Source organism: Sorex araneus, chromosome 4 (assembly GCF_027595985.1).
Source record: "Sorex araneus isolate mSorAra2 chromosome 4, mSorAra2.pri, whole genome shotgun sequence".
Lineage (NCBI taxonomy): Eukaryota > Metazoa > Chordata > Mammalia > Eulipotyphla > Soricidae > Sorex > Sorex araneus.
The window spans coordinates 135,056,958-135,079,771 of record NC_073305.1 but is presented as its reverse complement, the minus strand read 5'-3'; the positions used below and the strand labels follow the sequence as shown (position 1 = coordinate 135,079,771).

Below are 22,814 nucleotides of genomic sequence, written 5' to 3'. Positions count from 1 at the left end.
CGACCGCCCCTCCGCGTCGAGGGGGCGGGGCGCCGCCGCGCCGCGGGCTCGCATTGGAGCGCGCGGCCGTCGGGAGGACTGAATGACGGCGGGGGCGGGGCTCGCAGGGCTTGTTTGTTCGCGCCGCCCCCGCCGCCCGCACAGACCGAGGCGCTGCAGCCCGCGAGCGGGGACGGCCGTCCAGCGCTCGACTTGCCCTCGCCGAGCCGTCGCGGCTCCCCCTGCGCGTCCGCAGCCGTCCCCACGCCGACATGCGCCTGGCCACTGCGGCGAACGAGGCGTACACGGCCTCGCTGGCTGTCTCGGAGCTGCTGGGCTGCAAGCAGTGCGGCGGGGACCGCGGGCAGGACGAGGTACCCGGGAGAGAGAGAGAGGGGCTGGGCGGACGGGTGGACGGACGGGCGGGGTGGGGGATGGATGCACGGCCAGCGGCGGCGCGACACCTTCCCGGCCGGGGCATCCAAACAGCTTTGGAGAACGCGCCCCTGAAGCAACCGCCCAGCTCCTGCTGGCCCCCGACCCCCCAGGTGAAAGGGGCGGCTTGGGGTAGGCGTTTTCCACCGAGAGGCCTCCCCAGGCAAAAAAAAAAAAAAAAAAAAAATGCTGAGTGCTAACGAGACAGTTGCCCTGGTCATTTAAGTGGAAGTCTCCAAAGCGTAAATGATCTACAAGTCCTTACAAGTCAGAACCCGAACAAAGCTTCGGGCAGAGGGTAGGAGAGTCTGTGGCCCCCCACCCCACCCCCCGCGACCCTTCACTACCCCTGCGGCAGCTTGTCAAAACCGATTATTCAGTGACCCGCACGCCCTCTCCCTCCCACTTGAGAGAAGAAAGGAGGAAAATACCCGGGAGTCAGTTGAAAAATGCTGCAGCCCAGAAGTAGGTTCTCGCAGCTCTATGACGTTATGCACAGCGCTTAAGCCCTGTTGATGAAACCAGCCCTTTTGTGTGTGTGCGGATTGGCCGCCGGAAAAGAGCTGGTTAATTGTAATCTTCTGTATTTTTCCTAAGAGGTTACAACAAATAGGTCGTCGTCTGAAAAGTCACCAGTATAACCCATACGTGAATTTGAACATTTCAAAGCTTTCATTTAAAGGGTGACACGGTGTGGGGCGGCGGGGGGGGGGAGGTGGGGGGGAGGAATAGAAAAATGAGTCATTAAAATTGGAATAGGGATTAGGCTTCAGCGCAAGAAATCTAAGTGGGAAGTCATTTCTCTGCGCATTGCCCACTAAAATGATTGTTTTCGTGTTAATCGTTTTTTGTAAATGGGGGTTACATTATGAGTCCCTATATTCATATTAAGTGCAGACACTTCTGCATGAAGCCTTTAGAGAACAAATACTTTTTAAATAGTTTTTTAATAGTTTTTAATATTTCTGGATAAACGACATGCTCCTTGTTTATAGATAAAACTGCTAAAAAAAAAAAAAAGAAAAAACCTCTTGTAACTGTTGCTTTGGAGTCTTTACCAAAAAGGAAAAATAACATGAAAGTGGTGACATGCATGTGCAGTTTGCAGGTCATAATCGTTTTTGCATGTTGAGTAAGAGGAACACTGATTCATCTTTAACTGTAGTTTGAGTAATTTTGATGATATTTGTGTGTAGAATCTTGGTTTTTGTTCAAATCTAGAATCTCTAAATATAGCTACAATGCAGGCTGGAGAATGAAGAAGATACGATTTAGTCTGCACATTGATTTAAATGGGATGGGATTTTGTTCCGGAGACCAGAAAGCTTTGTATGTTGTGTTTCATTTATAACACAATCAACATGTGGGAAGATAAGTTAGGAAATCGTGCTTTATAGGAAAACATTTACTTTATAACAGAAACAATGACACCATTTCTAATAGCAAGCTTTAATAAATGCTTTTCAATAAAACACTTGCAGAAATGGAGATGTGACTAAAGTATATGGCACATGTATGGCTAAATCAGCCTTGCAAATCCAGTATTTTTATATCAGTGAATTTTATGTTTTTCTAGGAAGACCACTTCTATGGGGGGGGGAGATTATTTGAACCACATATTTTTATTTTATATATGTATATGTAATGTTGTTGTTACTGGGGATCAACTGGGCACAGGCCTCATGCATGCAAAACTTGTGTCTTATCACTGAGCTACATCCCCAGCTCCTAAACCTTCAATATTTTTCATTCCCACGGTATTAAAAGCAGCACTAATATTTTGGTAGAGTGGGGAAATTTCTTTGTAACATTTCTAGATCTCCTATTTTTTTAAGAAAGGTCCCGCCAGGAGGTTAGCACCCTTCATAGGCAATGAAAAAGTGCCAGGTGGGAACTTTCACTTTTTTTTACATCATGTCTTTGTTTTTTGAAGTGTGCTTTTAAAAAAAATTTTGCTTTTGTGACTTAAAAAAAAATAGAACAAATGTAATACCAGTGTTGCAGGGTGTCAGTATTAAAACATGAACCACATGCTAATAGTAAAATACCAATTCAAATTATTTTATTGTTTTTGTCAACTAGTTTAGCCAATGTGTAGACATTATAAGCCGACAAATGGTTTTATTTTACATACATGGTAAATTGTTTATTCTCTTGTTTAAGGATATTGAGATAAATACACAGACACACACAGACACACAGACACACACACACACACACACACACACACACACACACACACAGAGGGAACAGACCCAACTATGCTCAGGGCTTACGTCTGGCTCTTTGCTCAGAGATCACTCTTGGCAGGCATAGGTGACCATTTGGGCTGCCAGGGATTGAACTTGGGTCTGACATGTGCAAGGCAAGCACCTTATCTGCTGTACTATCTCTCTGGGCCCTTAAATATATTTTTAAGAAAGCTGAAAAATCTGATTAGAGCAGTATTTTCCATACACAAACACTGATTCATACAGTGACACATACATAGTCATTCTGTGGTTACTGTCAACATTCACTGAGAATTTTCATAATGTGAAAATTGGCGTGTTAGTTTTCCCTCATGGGGAAATATATTATGTCAGAGATTTGTAGCAGTGCAGTGATGGACACTGTTGCTATCTCTTTCAAAGATGCTGATTAGGATTGCTGAGAGGACTGTTAGTTCCCACATTAGTTTTTCCAGCCACACCTTCACTGAGCGCCTGTGATATTTGAGCTGTGATAACTAGTTACATCATTTTCAAAAAGGTCATTTGCTATTGGCTCTTCTGCTTCTAGAAAGCAAATTAGCCAAAATTTTGTTTAGTGTCTGTATTCAACTTCTTGCAGCTACATATGAAGGAAAAATTGAAATACCCTTTAGGAAGTTATGAAATGCACTTGGCTAATTTGGCTAATGACCATTGCCTTGAAGATCTGCTGAGCCATTTTGGACTAACATTTGCTAGAAAATTAAAAATGTGACTAGAAAAAAAGAGTTTTCCAGAAAATATGAAACTTTTAACTCTATTAATCAAGGGCCAAGAAGATAGCTCTGTGGACGATCCCCAGGTACCCTGAGGTCTCCAGAGAACCACAGGTAGTGACCCTTCAGCACAGAGCCTGGCGTAGCGCCTCAGCACTGCTAGGTTTGATCCCTGAACAAAAACCAAAGCAAAACAAAGCATCAAGGATAAAAAACAAATTAAGAATACTACTGTACAATAGAAATAATATCAGGAGGATCTTTAAACTTTCAAAATCTTTGAGTGGCTGAAGAGAATTATATTTAAGGACACCCAGTCTAGAACTAGACTGCCTAAATTTAACACAGTACTAACTGAACTAGCCCAGTGGTTTTAAAATCTGCCTTTGAAAATCTGCAGGCCCCCCGAAAATAGAAGGATTTCATGGATCATGAAGGCTGAAATAAACATTTTATAATAAAGTACTTTGTGTATTATTTCAAAGGTGTATTATTAAGTGAAAAATTACCCAGGCTTACCACATTTGAAGTGACAATAACTTTCTACTGGACTAGCAGGAAATTTCTGCCAGTCAGCAGTGGTCCTAGGACCAGCACTGGGTATAGGCCAATGGTTGATAATCACTGAGCTGAACTATTAGGATTGAAAAGCACATTCTTTCCCCCCCTCACATTTCAAAACACTTTTGTCACAGATGCAGAAGCAGTATTTCTCCATTCCCTCTCCAACACACTTTATTATCAAACTCTTAGGCAGTCTTTTAGGCAAAAATGGTATCTCGGGGTATTTCACTTATAATTGTCCTACTATGTGGATTAATCATTTTAGTTATTTATATCTACTTTTCCTTGAACTTCCCAGGTTTTTTTCACTTTTATGTCCAATTCGAGGGAGTTTTAATTGATTTTGGGGATTTTTATGTATCACAGAAGTTTAATCTTATTTGAGTTGCAAATATATTTGTCAGTTTTGTTTGCTTTTGACCTTGTATATGTTTATTTTTGCCACAGGACGGCCATTTTTGTTGGGGGGTGGAGTAAAGTGGGGGCAAATTTAGTAATCTCATATTTTAAAAACTTCTGGGTTTTGTGATATTTGTGAGCCTACTCCACTATAATGCTTTGGTTTTTGTTGGGGTTTTTGTTTGTTCTGGGTGTGTTTTTTTTTTACCCTTTAACTGATTGTAGAAGTAAAGTGCAATTTAATTTAGAGCTTCAGCTTCTCTTTCTCAGTAGCTGTTAAGTTGTACCAAGATCATTTGTTGATTAATTGCTTCCATGTTTGAAATGTCACGTTTTTGTATATCAAAGTAGCAAAAATGGCTTAGTGAATGACAAACTCTTTAAATGGGTGCTTTCCAAAGGTGTATTTTATTTCTGTAAGGTAGTAAAAGCAAAAAATAAGGGCTAAATACTGATTTTTAGCCTTAAAGCCCTATTCAGTATATTTAGCTTGAAATGATGTGATTGGGCCAGATATTCAACATTTAGGAAGTTTAACAGAGTCATCATTTTTATATAAATGGTTGCTTTTGTGCTAAGATGACGAATAACAGAGATGGACTTCTTTCCTTAAATTTATTATAAGATACTAAAATTAAGATACATACATGAGTAGAACAGTGAATCAAGTGCCTGAACATAACTACCTTCACTATAAATGTAGAATTACCATTATGGAAATCATCGATGTCCAAGAGATATACATATATATGTATGTGTTTATAGTTTTATAGGCTTAGTAGGCTTAACTTTTCATAATAAAGATTATCTTCAAGTTTTGTCCTGCTTGCTTAATTAAAAAATAAAATCCAGGTAGAGGGAAGTTGACACTGGTGGTGAGATGGGTGCTACAATATTGCATGTCTAAAACTCAACTGTGAATAACTTTGTAAATCATAGTGCTTTAATGAAAATAAGTGAAGGGGTTTTGTTTTTGTTTGTTTGTTTTGTTTTGTTTTAAAGTCCATTCTCAAAAGGTTTTCATCCCCTGGGACCAGATTTCTTGATTTGCTGCCACAAGTCCTCCATCCTCCTGTGTCTGCCCCTCCCCCCACTTTTTTTTTCCTTGAAAAGGAAAGCATCTGGTTTCTATCTTGAGGGATTTTTAAAAGCAGTAGGAATAGTGTAGAAATAATACTTGTATGTAACTTTATAAGCAAGGGTTAATTTTTAGTTGTGTGAACTCATAAATCAGACTTCGTTTGTTTTTCTTTTTAGAGGCCAAATTGATAGTACATGAGCCTCAATAATTAAGGTTGAACTATTTTATTGTTTTTATTTCTATAATCACCTTAAGGGAGAGGGAGGGAGATGGACGTCTAATTTTTATTATCCACACTACACTCTCAGGCATAGGATTCCAGATTCCAGACATAAGACCAGATATATGTTCACTTTGTATAAGGCAAAATATATGCAATTATCTTTTAAGTATGTAAGCTCTACAATATAAAAAATATTTTTGATGATAGTTTGATAATAAAAATACAAAAATTTGTATGAAAGTAGACTATGCTGAAAGTAGACTATAGAACAAACATGATGGCCACGTAGTACCTTACAGCAAACCATAACACCCAAAAGGAGAGAGAGAGTAAAAAAAAATGTCCCTGCCTCAGAGGTTGAGGGGTAGGGGAGTGGGGGAGGGATACTGGTAACACTGTAGTGGAGAATGGGCACTGGTGGAGGGATGGGTACTCCATCATTGTATGACTGAAACATGGTCATGAAAGTTTGTAAGTCTGTAAAAAAAAAATCAATACATACATACAAAAATTTAAGGCCAAATGAATTTATCTAAAATTTAAATTGAAATCATTTAATTAAAAAAAGTAAAATTTTAAAAGAAAAGTGGAAAAGTGAATTTACCTCAAATTATTAACCACAGACAAAACACACTCCAGTACTTTCTCACTTATGATCTTAAGTAGGTACTTCCCTCTCCACTGCCCTCCCCCCCCATATTTTCATTCTTTTGTCAGGTGCTACTACTATCGATGTAAGGGTATCTACGTAGGAGTTACTATTTTTCATTTCCAGACAAGATGTCCAAGGATTGATGTTTCAGTTGGTTTTATTTTGGACGCACAAACACATCAGTCTTATTTTGTATCACTGACAATCCACAGGGTTGGCTAGTATGTGCTGAACTTTCTGTTCTAGACTTTGTGCCAAGTACTTTATGCAAAACTCTGGTTTTAGCGAAACAGGTTTTATTGTTTTTAGTCAGAGTCATTAGAAGCTGTTGTCAGCTCTGTGGTGCAAACAGAGGAGTTGATATGTATATATGACCATGAAAACAAACCACCAAAACAAGCCTGTCTCTGTTCAACTGGTTGTTTTTCCCTCCCTCTCCTGCAGCCTCAGTTCATGTTGTTTACTACTGGAAGCCTGAGATGGTGTCATTTTCTTTTCTAGGAACTTGGAATTAGAATTCCTCGACCACTAGGACAGGGACCAAGCAGATTCATCCCAGAAAAGGAGGTATGTTGTTTGTGAAAGTACGTGGCGAACTGTCTGCTTTTAAGGAAAGGTTTTCCTGACCTACATCTTCGCATCTGAACAACTGTTGATCAACAGCATGTTATACACAGATTTGATCACAGTTAATTATCTTGCTTTGGCAGTGAAATCTCTGGGACTAGAAAGCTGTTGTAGTCATGTTGATTTTGAGTATTTTCTGGTGCTTTTCTAACACCCATCCTTAATCAAGGAAAAGCAAGACATATTTTTGACTAATGATACTCCATCTGCTTTTATTTAGATGTTTAGGTGTGCCTATCAGCTGAGGTCCTTTGTTTCAGTGCAGACAAGTATCAGAGCTAGATTAGATCATTGATTCTAAGTACGTTAAAGCCTCCTAGGCTTTGTTTTCCCAAGGAATGTTTACAGTTTGCTTATTTTGGTTCTCCTTGTGTGAGTGGAGGCATTGTTATAAGGAAAGACTTTAGTGTCTGTTTGCAAGCTTTGCAAATTTGAGAACCTAAATCTGCTTCTTATCTGGATTCTGGCCAAGTCTGAAAGCAGCCTATCTAGACAGTCTTTTTAATGTTTGACCTTTGTTATTTATCTCTTACTACATAATACACAACTGCATCTTTTTCTATCTTGTTACCGTTGTTCTAAATCTGTAAAAATACATCCTCCCAACACTAAATTAAATCTGTTCCTGGATAATGCTGAGCACGCAGTGTGAATGTCTTTTCTTGAACGTGGGTGCAGTTTGTGTAACTGTGGCATTCCTCTCTTTTACACAGATTCTCCAGGTGGGGAGTGAAGACGCACAGATGCACACTTTATTTGCAGATTCCTTTGCTGCTTTAGGTCGTTTGGACAACATTACATTAGTGATGGTTTTTCATCCACAATATTTAGAAAGTTTCTTAAAAACTCAACACTATCTATTGCAAATGGATGGCCCATTACCCCTGCATTATCGGCACTACATTGGAATAATGGTTTGTAAACATTGTGAAAAATTCTTTCTGCCTGCCTTACTAATCTTTTAAATAAATGGTTAGATTTAGCTTTAAACATAGAGATAAATGCTTTATATTTCTACCTATAACTGGATTTCTGTGAGGGTAGCACCTGTCTTTTCTCTTTCTAAATAAAAATGCTCAAAGGCAGGGATTTTTCAGCATTTTCGGTGTGCTTATGGACTGTACCAGTTTGTGCAATGGCAGTTGGAAATCACTGCTCTCAAATGTAACAAAAAAGAAAAAAACCGTTGACTCATTTACCACTAAAGGAGTATACAATCTCTTTTAGTACTGTGAATAGTTCACATGACTTTGAAAAATTTCCCATTTGATTTTTAAATAATGTTCTGTTATTGTATGGTAGGCCCTTTTATCTTTTTAAATCTAAGGTTCTGAACGTTGGTATAAAACTTCTCAAGTTCAGAAATTTTATTACGTATTTGAGGTGCTTTCTATAGTGGATATGAAATTTTTGTTTGGATTTTTTTGGGTAAGTGCCACACCCACCTCTGCTCAGGGATCACTCCAGGCAGAACCTGGAGGACCAAATTCAGTGCCAGGTTCAGTACACCTAAGCTGTGTACTATCTCTCTGGCCCAAAAAGGATTTTTTAAATGTTTTTATGAAAACTTCATTTCTGTACTTTGTGGAAATTTTGAGAACATGCTATTCAGAAACTTAATTGGCTGTTTTGCACAATGTAAGGAAGAGATTTGTAATTTAAATAGTTCTTTCCAGTTGACTGTTTTAATATTTAGGATTAAAATAATATTTTTATTTTTCCTTCAGGCTGCAGCAAGACATCAGTGCTCCTATTTAGTGAATCTTCATGTAAATGATTTTCTTCATGTTGGTGGAGATCCAAAATGGCTTAACGGTTTAGAGAATGCTCCTCAAAAACTACAGAATTTAGGAGAACTTAACAAAGTGTTAGCCCATCGACCCTGGCTTATTACCAAAGAACACATTGAGGTAAATGGTGAAGTCATATATCTGGGATATCGTTGAAGTTTTTTAAAAATATATTTATTTTTTGGTTTGAGGGCCACCCCCGGCAGTGCTTAGGTGGCTGTTCTAGGGGTGTCAGGAGGCCCTGGAGTGCTGGGTGTAACTGCACTCCCACATGCAGAGTGTTTTCTCCAGGCCTTTGAGTCTTCTCCCAGCCCAGATATATTTGTGACACCCAGTGCAGCTGAGGGGCCTGCTCCTGGCTCTCTGATGTGGTGCCAGGGATCGGACCTGAGTCAGCCTCATGCAAGACAAGAGCCCTACCACTTTACTCTCTTTGGCCTAATATATTAATATTTTTTTAACAGTCCTAGGTTAAAACAGCACAGGAAGTGCATAGACTTCCCATATCCTGCCTGTTAATTCCCTCTCTGCACCCTTCCCAAACCATTTCTCTTGTATCTTGGGGTGGGGTGGGGGCAATAGAGGGGTGTGGTACTGGGATTGAACCCAGGGCCTCACGCTGCAGAACTAATGCTCTACCACTAACGTGTGTCTCTTAACATCTAGCATGGCACATTTGCTCTGTGTAACTGATAAATCAGTATTGGTGTATTACTTTTAACTGAAGTTGATACTTTATAGTAGGGATCATTTTTTTGTGTTGCACAGTTCTGTGGGTTTTAACAAATGAATAATATCAAGTGTTCACCATTATAGTATTATGCAAAGTAGCTTCTCCCTTCTAAGGATCCTGTGGTTGTTTTCCCCATTCCTGTCTCTTTTCACCCAATCCCTGCAACTGCTCGTGTTTTTACTGCCTTTCTAATTTTCCTTTTTTTAGAATGTCATATAGTTTTGATCACACAGTAGAATTTTCAGACTAGCATATTTCACTTATCGATCTGAAGTTTAGATTCTTCCATGCCTCTTCATAGTCTGACCACTGATTCTTTTTAATGCTGAATTAAGCATTCAACATGTAATGTACCACAGATGGTTCACCTACTGAAGGGCATCTTAATTACTTCCAGATTTTGGTAATTAGGAATAAAGCTGTTTCAAACATTCACATACAAGTTTTTGGGTGGACATTAGTTTCCAGCTCAATTGGATATATTGGAGTATGTACACTGAATCATATGTAAGCCCATATGGAGTTTTGTAAGAAACTTTTTTCTATTTTGTTTCCGTTTGGGGGGGAGGGGCCACACCTGCTGATACTCAGAGGTTACTCCTAGCTCTGCATTCAGGACTCACTCCTGGCAGTGCTCTGGGAACCATCTGGAATATTCCAGATTGGCCACATGCAAGTGCCTTACCTGCTGTACTAGCTCTCCGGCCCCAAAAAATCACTTTCAAATTGACTACAGTCTAGCAATATATTAGCAATGAAAGATTATTGATATTGCTCTACATTCTCAACAGCCTTTGATGTTACGTTTCAAGGATTTTAGCCATTCTAGAGTTATATAAGTAGTATTTGCTGTGTCTTGTTTTATTCATTTTAGGCCTTTTTGACAGTATTTAGGGTCTTCTACTCCTTGTTCAGTGTTCAGAGGACCTTGCAGTGCCAGGGATCAAACCTGGGTTTCTCTAATGCAGAGCATGTGCTCCAGCCCATTTTCTCTCTATTCAGCCCTAAAATATCTTAAACTATTGTCTTTCTAGTTCTATTTATTAATCAGAATGATAGACTAGTACTAGAATGACATTCTCAGAGTATCTTGCAGTAAAAATTATTCAAAATGCAACATAGTTTAGGTCTTATTCTATTTTAAATGGCATGTTAGAATGTGTTACATAATTTATGTTTTAGGATGGTAAAAGATTTGAATACTATTAGTGTAGTGTTTATGGTCTAGTAATAAAAGTTACATGAGATTACAAAATTGGTAATGAAAATAAAGGATATAGATCTTATAAGGTTATAGAGACAAGGCATTTACCTTGAGCATACATTTAAAAATAAATATAATTTGATTATGTAGAAATATTCAGTCAGGTTATTCAAGCCGCTATCTTAAAAATTTCTTGAGGCCTGGCCTTTAAGCCAATTCTCTCCCTTGACTCTCGCTTGCTTGTCTCTATGTCTCTGTTAGCCTTTTCCACTCTGGATAAGTCCTATGCTCTCCCTTAAACATATACTTTTCTTTCTCTCCACTCACATCTTTTTAAGAAAGTTACGTTCAATAAAAACTATCTTGCTTCATTTAAAAAAAAATTGTTTTTGTTTGTTTGTTTTGTTTTTCTTGAGGCCTGAGAATAAGAAATCACGGTTTGGGGGCTAGAGAGATAATACAGGGAAATTAAGGCACGTGCCTTGCATATAGCCAATCAAGTCTGATCCCCTGCATCACATGGTTCCCTGAGTGTGGGCCCCCAAATCCAAAATGCAAAAAGTGAAAACATCACAGATGTATTTTTGTTTCCTCCTTGGTGTTTGTTTGGGGAAATAGACATACCCAGTAGTGCTTAGGGGTCACTCCTGCCAGTGCTCAGGATACCGGGGGTTTTGCTACCCAGGGCCTCAGGCATGGCACCGAGCCATACTCTTGGCATAATAGCTTCCATTTTAAACCACAGCTACATTTGAGACTTTGAACTAACAACACAGTTAACGCCTTCATAATCTGAAATATGGCATCTGCTCTTCAGCAGTGCATTCCATTACATTTTTTAAAAATATGGGTCACACCCAGCAGAGTTCAGCCTGGTGCTAAGTCCACTGGTTATTAGGGACCACACCCAGCAGTGCTTGGGAGATAGGATTGAACTCCATGCCTTGCCCATTCTAAGCATGTGATATGTCTCGCCCCCCCTGTATTACATTTAAGTCAGAATTTCACAAGATCAAAATAAAGCAAATGCATTCTTACCAAATTATGGTAATCTCTATGTGTAAAGACATATAAAGGTTAAATTAGTGGGGCCAGAGAGATAGTACAGAAGATAGAGCATTTGGCATGCAGGCAGCTGACCCGGGTTTGATCCTAGGCATCCCTTTATGGTCTCCATGTCCCTCAAGGAGTGGTGTCTCAGCTCACAGTCTGGAGCAAGCCTGGAGCTCCCCAGGGCACTGCCGGAGATAGCCCAGAAACAAAAGAAAAGTTAAAACAGTGAATCCTGAATTCTGAAAGACTCACATTGTAATTTTACATGTAAGCATTGAGTAGGGACTAACCTGTTTTCAGCAAAATAAATACTAAGATAAACTACGTGCTTTGATCAGCACCATGCACCAATATTAAAATATGTTCTCGTTTTCTTTTCATAAGAGTCTGTTAAAAGCCGAAGAGCACAGCTGGTCCCTTGCAGAACTGGTACATGCAGTAGTTCTACTCACACACTATCATTCTCTTGCCTCATTCACATTTGGCTGTGGAATCAGTCCAGAAATTCATTGTGATGGTGGCCACACATTCAGACCACCTTCTGTTAGTAACTACTGCATCTGCGACATTACAAATGGCAATCACAGTGTGGATGAGATGCAGGTCAACTCAGCAGGAAATGTTTCGGTAAGTATTATTATGACCAGGATTATCTTAAGACTAATCACCATAATTGCTTACTTTATGATTTTTTAAAATTTGACTTCTTACCAAAACCCACCCTAAGTCCACAGAGATATTAGACCCCCACATAATGCAGCAATTATTTACTGGTTTCCTCCAAATGCCAGCACTGCTAAGTTTCTTGCTAAGGCACATACAGGAATTAAAAGTGTATAAATGTAAATGAAAATAGGCATTTTTAAAATACTATATTAAATTGATTTAACTTACATAGGTCAAAATCATACAGTACTCACTAATTGGCCCTGATTTATTTTATGATCGTTCTGTTTGTCAGTTCTTAAAGTTTTGTTGAAATAATGTAAAGCACCTTTGTTTTGTGCCAAAAGGGGACAGGCTGGGACTGGGGGGGAAACTGGGGATATTGGTGGAGGGAAAGTCACACTGGTGGTGTTTGAACACTAAGTGCTTGAAACACTGTATAGTGAATAACTGTAAATCACGGTGTTTTTAGTAAAAATAGATAAATGAAGGTTATCAGACTCCCTAAAAGGTTGTGTACATTCAGGAAGGACCAGGAGCCCCCAGAATCATTCTGTATTGAGTAGCAACTGCAATGAGATGAGGCTGAGAACAATGAAGTTGGTGGTGAAGACCTTCTCATGTCAGTCACATCCTTGTCTTCCCTTTGACACAAAAGCAGCAGCTTGATTTTTTTTGTCCCCTTTGGTTTTGAGCAGCACTTGGCAGTATTTGGGGCTAACTCCTGGTGGGCTTGGGGGTACTGTATGGGGTCCTGAGGATCCAATCCAGATTCAGCTGTGTGCAAAGCAAGTACCCTGCCCACTGTATTAAGATGCCCAGCCTGGTATCTTAATTGTTCATCTTTCAGAAGATTTAATCCGCTAAGATCTTGTCGTTTCTCCACTTAAAATAGTTTTTCTCATTTAACTTTGCACAACTGTATGTAAAAGTTGAAAGTAAATTCATCTACCCCTCTGAGCATCTCTTCCTTCATATCTGAATAAAGGGAAAACACATTTATTGTGAGGTTTAAGTGAAATATCTCTAAACTTAAAAGACCTAGTATAATATTTGGTGTATATCTGCTCCAAATAGGAAGTTCTACCCTTCAAAATCATTTCCTTGTGCTGGAGAGATAGTACAGGGGTTCAGGGAGCTTGCCTTGCATGCAGCTCACCCAGGTCCGGTCCTGGGCACTACATATGATAGCCTGAGCTTTGCTGGATGTGGCTCCAAACTTTTCGGGGGGAAAAGTATTTCACCTGTTAGTCATTGTGTTGTACTGACAAGGGCTGGGACCAGTAGGTAGTTACACACTCTGTTGAGTTGCCTAAATCCACATTAGGCCTTTATATGGCCACTGATCCTCTATCAAAGCTTAGAAACTTAGAAGTTGCGTGAATCAGTTGCTGAGTTGCTTGAGACTTTGTTCTTTTTTCTTTCCCCCATCTTTAGACTAAAGAAAAAGGACTGGATTGTTTCTAGTTATTGAAATGAACATTTTTTTTCTGTAGTAGATTAAACTCCCTATTCCATTTATTGAGTTGACTACTTTTACAAGATTTATAGTCCACATTAATGGTGAACAGTCATGGTGAACTCCCATTAACAGTGAACTTACAGGTTTCTTCAGTATGTAGCAGATATTTGACTCAGAAATAGTGGCAAAAAGAGTTTTATCTTAGAATGAAATCCCTTTTTTTTAAATGGTGCTAATAACTTTAACATTATTATTCAAGGAGTAAAGGGAACACTTTGTTTCCTTTCTTATTTCAGCATAACCTATCAGGAATTTTCTGCCTCAGGAAACTATTTTTAGGACTACTTAAAACGTGGGCTGTTTGTTTTAGAGGAAAGTGAGTAAACAAAAATAGGTTAATACAATTTGGGATAAAGGAAGAGAGTACTTTTTTGATTGTTTTAACTGTTGGGTCATCTCAAGTCATATAATCCTTTTCGTTTGGCTACTGACCATCTCTGTAATAACTATGGAGATAGTTGGAGCAGAAAAATGTTCATAGAAACACTTGCCACCACCCTGCCTTTGAAGGTTGGGACTTGGAGGTGGAGCTGGGAGGAGGCAGGCATTAAAGCAGGATCATGCAATACTGTTTACGAGCTATAATGGAGTTCTGGAGAGTGCTGTGTGAAAATAATTGTGTAATTGTGGTGGGATTGACTGCAGAGAATTAGGAGAAGCATGGAAGCATGTAAAGTTGACACTTAAGGACCAGTGAGTAAACCAGGAAATAAGTGGAAGGCCAGTGGGGGAGGGGGATGACACATCTGTTTTATAGTTGGCTGTTAAGATGTGAAAAAATTTAAATTCTTACTACATTCTATAAGATACATGTCTCATAAATTTGATCCAGTTTTCACAGTAAGGATGCAGCAGGGTACAATGGGTAATAGTGGTTGTTTGGCTAGTTCAAGACTACTTGACCCATTGTTTTGTGTCTGACCGGTTGTTTTATGTCAGACCTCTCTCTGTGGAGGTGTCACTGCTGTGTTCATTCCAGCAAGTGACAGCCGCCAGCCCCATAGAGGTCAGGCCAAAAGCTCCAGCCCTGGAAGGACAAGTTTTGTTCTTAAGTAGCAGATTATACAAACAGCTGTTTACTGTTATTGAAAGATGATGGACATTAGGTCAACAAAATGACCAGTGTTAGCAATTGATACAAGACCACTTAGACTTTGTATATGTTATAAAACTGAGGAAGTAGAGTTAATTTTTTCTTTCAGTTTATTTTAAATGGATAGGTCATGATACGTTTTAACATTTTGTTCTACTTCATTTTATTGTTTTGGCCTCCTAAGTGTTATTCATGAGGTCAGAGCCCCACCCCCGACCCCCACCTCCCCTGGGGCTGTTCTCCCCCAGAGAGTACATGGTAGGTAACTACTGTACTCTCTCTAGGCTCCAAATTTTAACTTTTTAAGTCACTTGAACAATAACGACATTACAAAATTTATATGGTAAAAAATGCACTTGAAAGTCATTTTCTCCTTCTAAAATCTGTTTATATGCATTATAGTCCAGGATAATTATTTTCTTCATCCCTGTACATTTAGGTTCTAAGTATTCTAGATTTTTTTTCTACTAAGATACAGATTCTTACTGACTGAAGAAAAAACAAACAGTTCACCCTGTGTCTCATATGTCTGACATTAATTTTCACATTGCGTTTGCTTGTCAGGTAAGTGATTCCTTCTTTGAGGTTGAAGCTCTCATGGAAAAGATGAGGCAGTTACAGGAATGTCGGGATGAAGAGGAGGCAAGTCAGGAAGAGATGGCTTCACGTTTTGAAATAGAAAAAAGGGAGAGCATGTTTGTCTTCTCTTCAGGTAAAAGCAGTCATTAATTATATGGTCTGTAAATATCTGTTGCTTACAAAAAAAGCAGCTCGATGTTTTTATTTTAAAAGTTTAAATATTTTAGAACCATGGTGCAGGTCATATAGGAAGTTAGTGTCAAAGTATAGAATAAGAGAATAAGGGAGGATATTTGTTGCGGATTAGTCGTAAACTCACTACTAATACACTCTGTGAACCTAAATCACTTAATATCTTACATTCTCCCTTTGTCTTTTTTTTTTTTTAATGAGGAAATTGAGGTCCAGGGACATAGCTCAGAGGGCTAGAGTAAACACTTGGCAAGTGATCCTCCTCTACAGAAGGACTATTATCAAAAGTGGCCCTGAGCACTTCTTGGGAGATTCCCTCAGATGCAATAATGTTAAAAAAAAATGAGGGTGGCTGGAAAGATCATATGGCAGATAGGGCACTTGTCTTGCATGAGACCCACCCAGGCTCAATCCCCAGTACCACATATGGTTCCCTGAGTTCTTACAGGAGCAAATCCTGAGCACTGCTGGGTGTGGCCCCAAAACAAATACAATGAGGAATTTGATCTCATTAAGCTCTAATTATTTCTAGATTTAAATTTTAAAACGATTTGTGAAAGGAGCCATTTTTTGGACAAGAACCATATAAATCCTTTACTAGCCTGTCTGTGTATACAGGATTTAATTAAGAGGGTAAGAGCTAATAAAGTATCTCAAAATGTACTTTGACATTAAAAGCGCCAAAGATTCAACATCAAAAAAAAAAAAAGATTCAATGTCTGTATAAATGAAGGTTGGATATAGCATATTTTTTCTTGAGGAAAAATATTGCTGTTTTCTTGAAACTATGATCTCAGTTCCTCAACATAAATCCAGATAGGCATATTGCAGTGCAGGAAACATGTAAAAATGACAATTCACAGACTTTCTGTTATTTACAGTTTTATAATTGTTCTAGGAACTTTAAGCACTTAGAGAGATCCTGTTATATGTTGTATGACATGTTTAGAGCACAGTTGTTTTAATACTCAGTTCTTATTTAATAGTTACTCAGTTCATATTTCTAAGCAGAACCTAGTATTTATGAATTGCAGTGAGGGGATGTAGAGGGAGAGAGAGCCTCTGAGGGAGAAATGAAAAGCATAGAAAATTCAACTACGAGTATTTTTTTTTTAATAGCAGAATCTCCTTTTATTACATTCCATTTTCTGGTAAGTACACTATTTCTCTTCAGTAATTTTAAGACTTTAGTTCATTTTGGTTACTCAGTGTCAGAGAAAGGATTATTCTATTTTTAACTTATTATAGGTAAAATGAATTTTAACTAGCATCCTGTTTTGGAAAAGCTTTCAATGGCTTTTTAAAAAAATTATTCCAGATGATGAAGAAATTACACCGGCCAGAGAGATATCTCGTCACTTTGAGGATACTAGTTATGGCTACAAGGATTTCTCTAGACATGGAATGCATGTTCCAACATTTCGAGTACAGGTAAAATTTCAGCTTATTGTTTACACAGGATTGGTTATAAATATTTTAGTCTGACTTAAAATAAGAGTCACTTGAAATGAGAATTAAAAACTGTTGTAGAGGGGCTGGAGAGATAGCACAGCGGGTAGGGCGTTTTCCTTGCACGCGGCCGACCCGGGTTCAAATCCCAGCATCCCATATGGTCCCCTGAGCACGGCCAGGGGTAATTCCTGAGTGCAGAGCCAGGAGTAACCCCTGTGCATCGCCAGGTGTGACCCAAAAAAAGCAAAAGCAAAAAAAAAAAAACAAAAAAAAAAAAACTGTTGTAGAAGTAACCTTTCTGTGTACAGACAAGTTCCTTAATATGTCTATTATGTTGTTAGAGTTAATAAAATGTTGCTTAGAATTCAAGACTCATTCATCCAAAACACAAAATTACAATTAGCAGTTAGATTTCCAAGTGGTCTACTAAAACGCAAAGCATAGCTAAGTGAACAATGAATAATGAGTGTATTCATAACATTAGTTTTTATCTCTGTCTTCTGCTAAGTCCCAGTGTGAAAGTGAAGTAATTTCTGCCCTTATGTGTGCCAGGCCTGAGAAACAAATGCATTCCTCAGTAGCATCTCAAGCACTGAGTTCAACAGGAAGCTGGAGGGAGGCTATTCCATGGCTTTGATTCCTGACACTTTCGTAGCTTAGCCAGTATACCTGGAGTTAGGAATCAGAGTAAGTTTTTTGCTTTCTTTTTTAAAATAGGTGAGTTCTTACAAAAGCCATTGAAGTTAAATACAGCAGTTATTGTAGTTCCCTTTGAAATAAGTGTGAACTACATTTTAAATCAGAATTTTTTTGGGGGAATTCGTATATTATTTAACCTGGCAATTTATATAAGTGCTATTCCAAAATTATTGATTACAAAGTTTCTCTAGCTCCCCAAGTGTTAATTCTGAAGCACAAATTTTCCTGGTAGAATTCTGTATACCGAGGCCATAGAAACTCAGGCCCCCTCCTCAGTTTTGGTTCCCCAGGATTTGCAAGAATACCTCAGTAGCAATATCTTCTTGCTGAGTCACCAGTTAGTTTGGAGAGGATTATCCTGTGCTTAGTTTTGTAAGACTGCTTTTAGTCTATCAGTAGAAGTTTATGCAGATTAAGTGTATTTGCTAGGTAACCTATAGTATACATATTTAGATAGGTTGATGTTTAATTCAGATGAGTTGATAATACCATTTTTCTAATGAGTGTGTGTGTGTGAGTGTGATATTAGAACTGTAAGAATTTGTTTCTTTAGAAGCTCAGTGAGTTTGGCTAAACTTCTTTTGTTTGTTTTTGGGCCACAGCCAGTGGTGACCCTGGGCTGCCCCTTGCTTGGTGCAGAGGTTGAACCCAGCCCTCTGGCATGCAGAGCTATTAGCCCTGTGAACTTTCTCCCTGGTGCAGGGCAAAAGTTTTTAAAGGGACAAAAATTAGGCTTAAGACAGTAAAAGAATATTTCTCTTAGAGCAAAATTATGCCAGGAAATGCAATTGAAGAGATAGTGTGGGCTGGAAATATAGAGATTAGGTGTTGAATGTTCTGAAAAGTAGGAGCAATGACTGAGGGACAACGGTCAGGGAAAGAAGGTCATGAAGAAACTGGCTGGAACCTTGGTACCTAAACTATAAAAAGAAGGTGCCGGAGAGCTAGTACAGAGGTTGAGGCACTTGCTTTGCATATCGACACCTGGGTTTGATCCAGACACTGCCAATGGCCCCTCAAGCCCCACCAGGAGTAACCTCTGTCCCCAAGAGAAATTGGATGGGATGCTCAGATTCAATCACAGGATTCCTACTCCTGATTAGTGAGAAATTCAGCTTAAAATAGGTCCTGGGACTGGAGTGATAGCACAGCAGGTAGGGCGTTTGCCTTGCATGCGGCCGACCCAGGTTCGATTCCCAGCATCCCATACAGTCCCCTGAGCACCGCCAGGAGTGCAAAGCCAGGAGTAACCCCTGTGCCAGGTGTGACCCAAAAAGCAAAAGAAAAAAAAATAGGTTCTTTGGGCTGGAGCAATAGCACAGCAGGTAGGGCATTTGCCCTGGCACGCGGCCATGCCATAGACTATATGGCATCCCATATAGTTCCCTGAGCACCACCAGGGGTAATTCCTGAGTGCAGAGCCAGGAGTAACCCCTGTGCATCGCCAGTATGATAAAAAAATATATATATATATATAGGTCCTTTTTGAAGGATTTGACCAAGGTGATGACATATCAAAGAGGTGTTTTAGGAAAATAAATTAGATATGGGTTGTTTTGAAGTGAATAGTAGCAAATTTAATATAGGAAGACCTATCTATCAGGTAGCTCAGTTAACTAGGGCTAAAAGTAAGACTGGGGAGTAGGAGGAAAAGGAGTAAGTGATGGAAGCATTGAATTGAAAAATCCACAAAATCGGGCTGGAGTGATAGCACAGCGGGTAGGGCGTTTGCCTTGCACGCGGCCGACCCGGGTTCGATTCCCAGCATCCCATATGGTCCCCTGAGCACCGCCAGGGGTAATTCCTGAGTGCAGAGCCAGGAGTGACCCTTGTGCATCGCCAGGTGTGACCCAAAAAGCAAACAAAAAAAAAAAAAAAGAAAAATCCACAAAATGATAAAGGACATGGGACAGGTTGCCTCTGGAGGCCGAGCAGGGGGAGAGAGAGCTGAAAATGGTGGCCTTTGCACATGGGGAAGATATTTCAGGTTTTTTTTTTTAATTTAGTTATAAAATGTATCTTTGCCTGTGCAGCATACATGTTGAAGGCAGTAGACTAGGCCACATTTAATTACTTGCTTTTGTTGTGTTCTCTATATTTAAGGATTATTGCTGGGAAGACCATGGTTATTCTTTGGTAAATCGTCTTTATCCAGATGTGGGACAGTTGATTGATGAGAAATTTCACATTGCTTACAATCTTACTTATAATACAATGGCAATGCACAAAGATGTCGATACCTCAATGCTCAGACGTGCCATTTGGAACTATATTCATTGCATGTTTGGAATAAGGTTAGTGTTTGCTGGTGGTCATGGGGAGATTCTTCTTTCAGGCTAGATTATTTGAACATACTTAGAACATACATGCACACAGACTCACATCATCATCTCAAAGCGATTCCCTCCCCAACAGCTTATTTTTATGCTTTAGATAACCAAATTATTACTGTTTTTTCCCCTTCTAGCTAGAATGGAGGGAGAGTTAGGGATATTGACAGGAATTAAATGACAGATACCTCGAGGACAGGGGAAGGCAAGCAAGATGATCCTTGGGCATAGATAAAAGGGCAGGGTTTGTCCAGAACATCTGTGTTATCTTTTCTCTTTGTATCATCTATCTCTGACACACATTTCTACCTTTCTGGAACCTGATACCCTTATTACATTACCCCTTTGGCTAGTCTCAAGCTCCTTTTGAAGATACCTACTAACATGACACTTTACTAAATAAACTGAAGTCCTGTGAGGTAGTCAGCATATTAGATAGAAAATCTAGTTGATCTTCATAAATGTCCTTTTTAAGGAGAAAACAGACTGTACACCAAGAATATACCGCTCTTGTCTTTTACAGATATGATGACTATGACTATGGTGAAATTAACCAGCTGTTGGATCGTAGCTTTAAAGTTTATATCAAAACTATTGTATGCACTCCTGAAAAGGTTACCAAAAGAATGTACGATAGCTTCTGGAGACAGTTCAAGCACTCTGAGAAGGTCTGCACCTATCATGGCTTGTTTACTCTGTAACTTAGCAATGATTCTCATCGCCGCCCCCTGCATCTAATTGCTTTGCAAGCCTTTCCCGCGCTTAGCTCTGTGGGCCAGGAGAACAGCGTTTTCCAACACAGGTGCCCCTGGAAAGGGAACTTCATTTTAATGCTAGAGAAAAAAGTCAGTGTAGACAGGAGGACTGGTGGGCTTTGTTTGGGGGCCACACATGGGTGGTGCCAGAAATGGACCTTGGCAGGACTCCCACTGCAAAGCATGTGCTCAGCCCTTGAACCTCTCCCTCCAGTCCTCGCTCTAGCTGCTGAAACTGAGGTTACCCTGGGTCGAGACCTAGTATGGGGTTGTGTAACAATGTGGGAGTCACAATTTTAGCAACCACAAAAGGATTCTGAAGTACAGCAACCAAAAATTCAGGCTCAAGGTGCTCATGAAAAACTGGGAATACTTTGAACCCTGCCTCAAATAACATTGTGTTTCCTATTTCAGGTTCATGTTAATCTGCTTCTTATAGAAGCTAGGATGCAAGCTGAACTCCTTTATGCTCTGAGAGCCATTACCCGCTATATGACCTGATGTCTTTCCTCCATTGAAGATGATGGAATGATCAGCAGATATAGTCTACAGGGGGAAGGTACTAAGCCCCAGGACCAATGGTAGATAAAAAGAATCCAGAAATCCATTGTGCCATGATTCCTTTAGTTCCTGCTATTTTACTGTGGAAATAACCACTGCTGGCACGAGCAGTGATGCTTGGCAGCTTCAAGTTTAGAACTGTGAAGAGGGGCTGCCATTCACAGTGTTTTGCTTTCTGACAGTACAAGATGCTGTATAACTGTTTTACTACAGCAAATAGTAGCTCTCCAAATCCTGTTGCTTTTATGTTAAATGATAACAAGAATTGGAGCATGCAAAGAATGAGACTTGGATAATGACGTAAGCTTTTATACATACAGAATTTTAGGTCTTGGTGCTGCTATTCCTGCTGGTGAAATGAATAGAGTGGCTGTTCCAGTTAAGCTATTAGTAATAAATATTAGTAATAAAAGTGAACACTGCTACTATCTGAGCCTAAATACATAATTTGTGTGGTTTCAAATTAAACCTGCATATGTGTTAACCTGCATATGTGTTAATTTTTTTTTGCATCTAAAATAGACTTAATACAGCTCAGCAAAGACCATTTGATGGTAAAGTTCATTTCTTTCATTATAGTTGTTTTTTAAAAATCAGTTATTGAAGAACATTAAATTACAGTGGCATTCTTAATGACCTTGTTCAAAAAAAGCAATTTAAATGAACGTATATGTGAAAAGCTATATAATTTTAAAGGCTGTCTATCTTTTGATATGCTGTTTCCCGAGATTTTCTGACACTGGACGGCATCTGTCTTAGGCAGTATTTTTGGTTCCAAAAACAAAGATTTGAGGGCAGTGTTGCTGAAGGCTGCTTCACACTCCCCTACTTTAAAGGTTGTGCAGCTCCTGAAATAATAAAGCTGGAAAAAATTTTTAGTCAGGTTATCAGATTTGATTTACAAAAATGCTTTGAAATGCAAACAAATTTGAAAAAAAATGTATTAAGTACTTTGTATTCTGGAAGAGTGAACTGCTTTTGAAGTCTGTCAGTATTATTGGTATTTTTCAATAAAGAATAATTTTTCTCCAATTGTATTTGCTGTCTCCATCCCTTAAAACGTCTTGACTCCACAGTCAGTAAATGATTTTCTCTTGCATTAATCAAGAAAATTCACACTTAATAATGCAGCAGTAAGTAAGTGTTATTAAATGGCAAAACTCTCAAAGTCACTTTGAAGGACACAGGAAGAGTGGACATTTGAGATAGGATCTAACACCATCTTTTAGCTGAAAATGACTCCTGTAAATACCATGT

The 22,814-nt window shown here is 39.2% G+C and overlaps 1 protein-coding gene across 3 annotated transcripts in view; it reads left to right on the top strand.

Annotated features, from left to right (window-relative positions):
• The window catches only part of SESN1 (sestrin 1), a 110,064-nt gene extending 87,470 nt beyond the window's left edge, over positions 1-22,594 (top strand). For 2 of the 3 annotated variants that reach the window (XM_055134642.1, XM_004605713.2), the window contains exons 2-10: positions 6,803-6,868; positions 7,642-7,842; positions 8,656-8,838; positions 12,093-12,335; positions 15,554-15,701; positions 17,079-17,191; positions 20,015-20,205; positions 20,765-20,909; positions 21,411-22,594. In XM_055134642.1, coding sequence (XP_054990617.1) covers positions 7,672-7,842; positions 8,656-8,838; positions 12,093-12,335; positions 15,554-15,701; positions 17,079-17,191; positions 20,015-20,205; positions 20,765-20,909; positions 21,411-21,497 — 1,281 coding nt within the window. In that variant the 5' untranslated portion in view covers positions 6,803-6,868; positions 7,642-7,671 and the 3' untranslated portion in view covers positions 21,498-22,594. Of the gene's footprint in view, positions 1-125; positions 354-6,802; positions 6,869-7,641; positions 7,843-8,655; positions 8,839-12,092; positions 12,336-15,553; positions 15,702-17,078; positions 17,192-20,014; positions 20,206-20,764; positions 20,910-21,410 lie in introns of those variants that run through there. The other variant, XM_004605714.2, reaches the window with a different exon arrangement.
• The last annotated feature ends 220 nt before the right edge of the window (positions 22,595-22,814 follow it).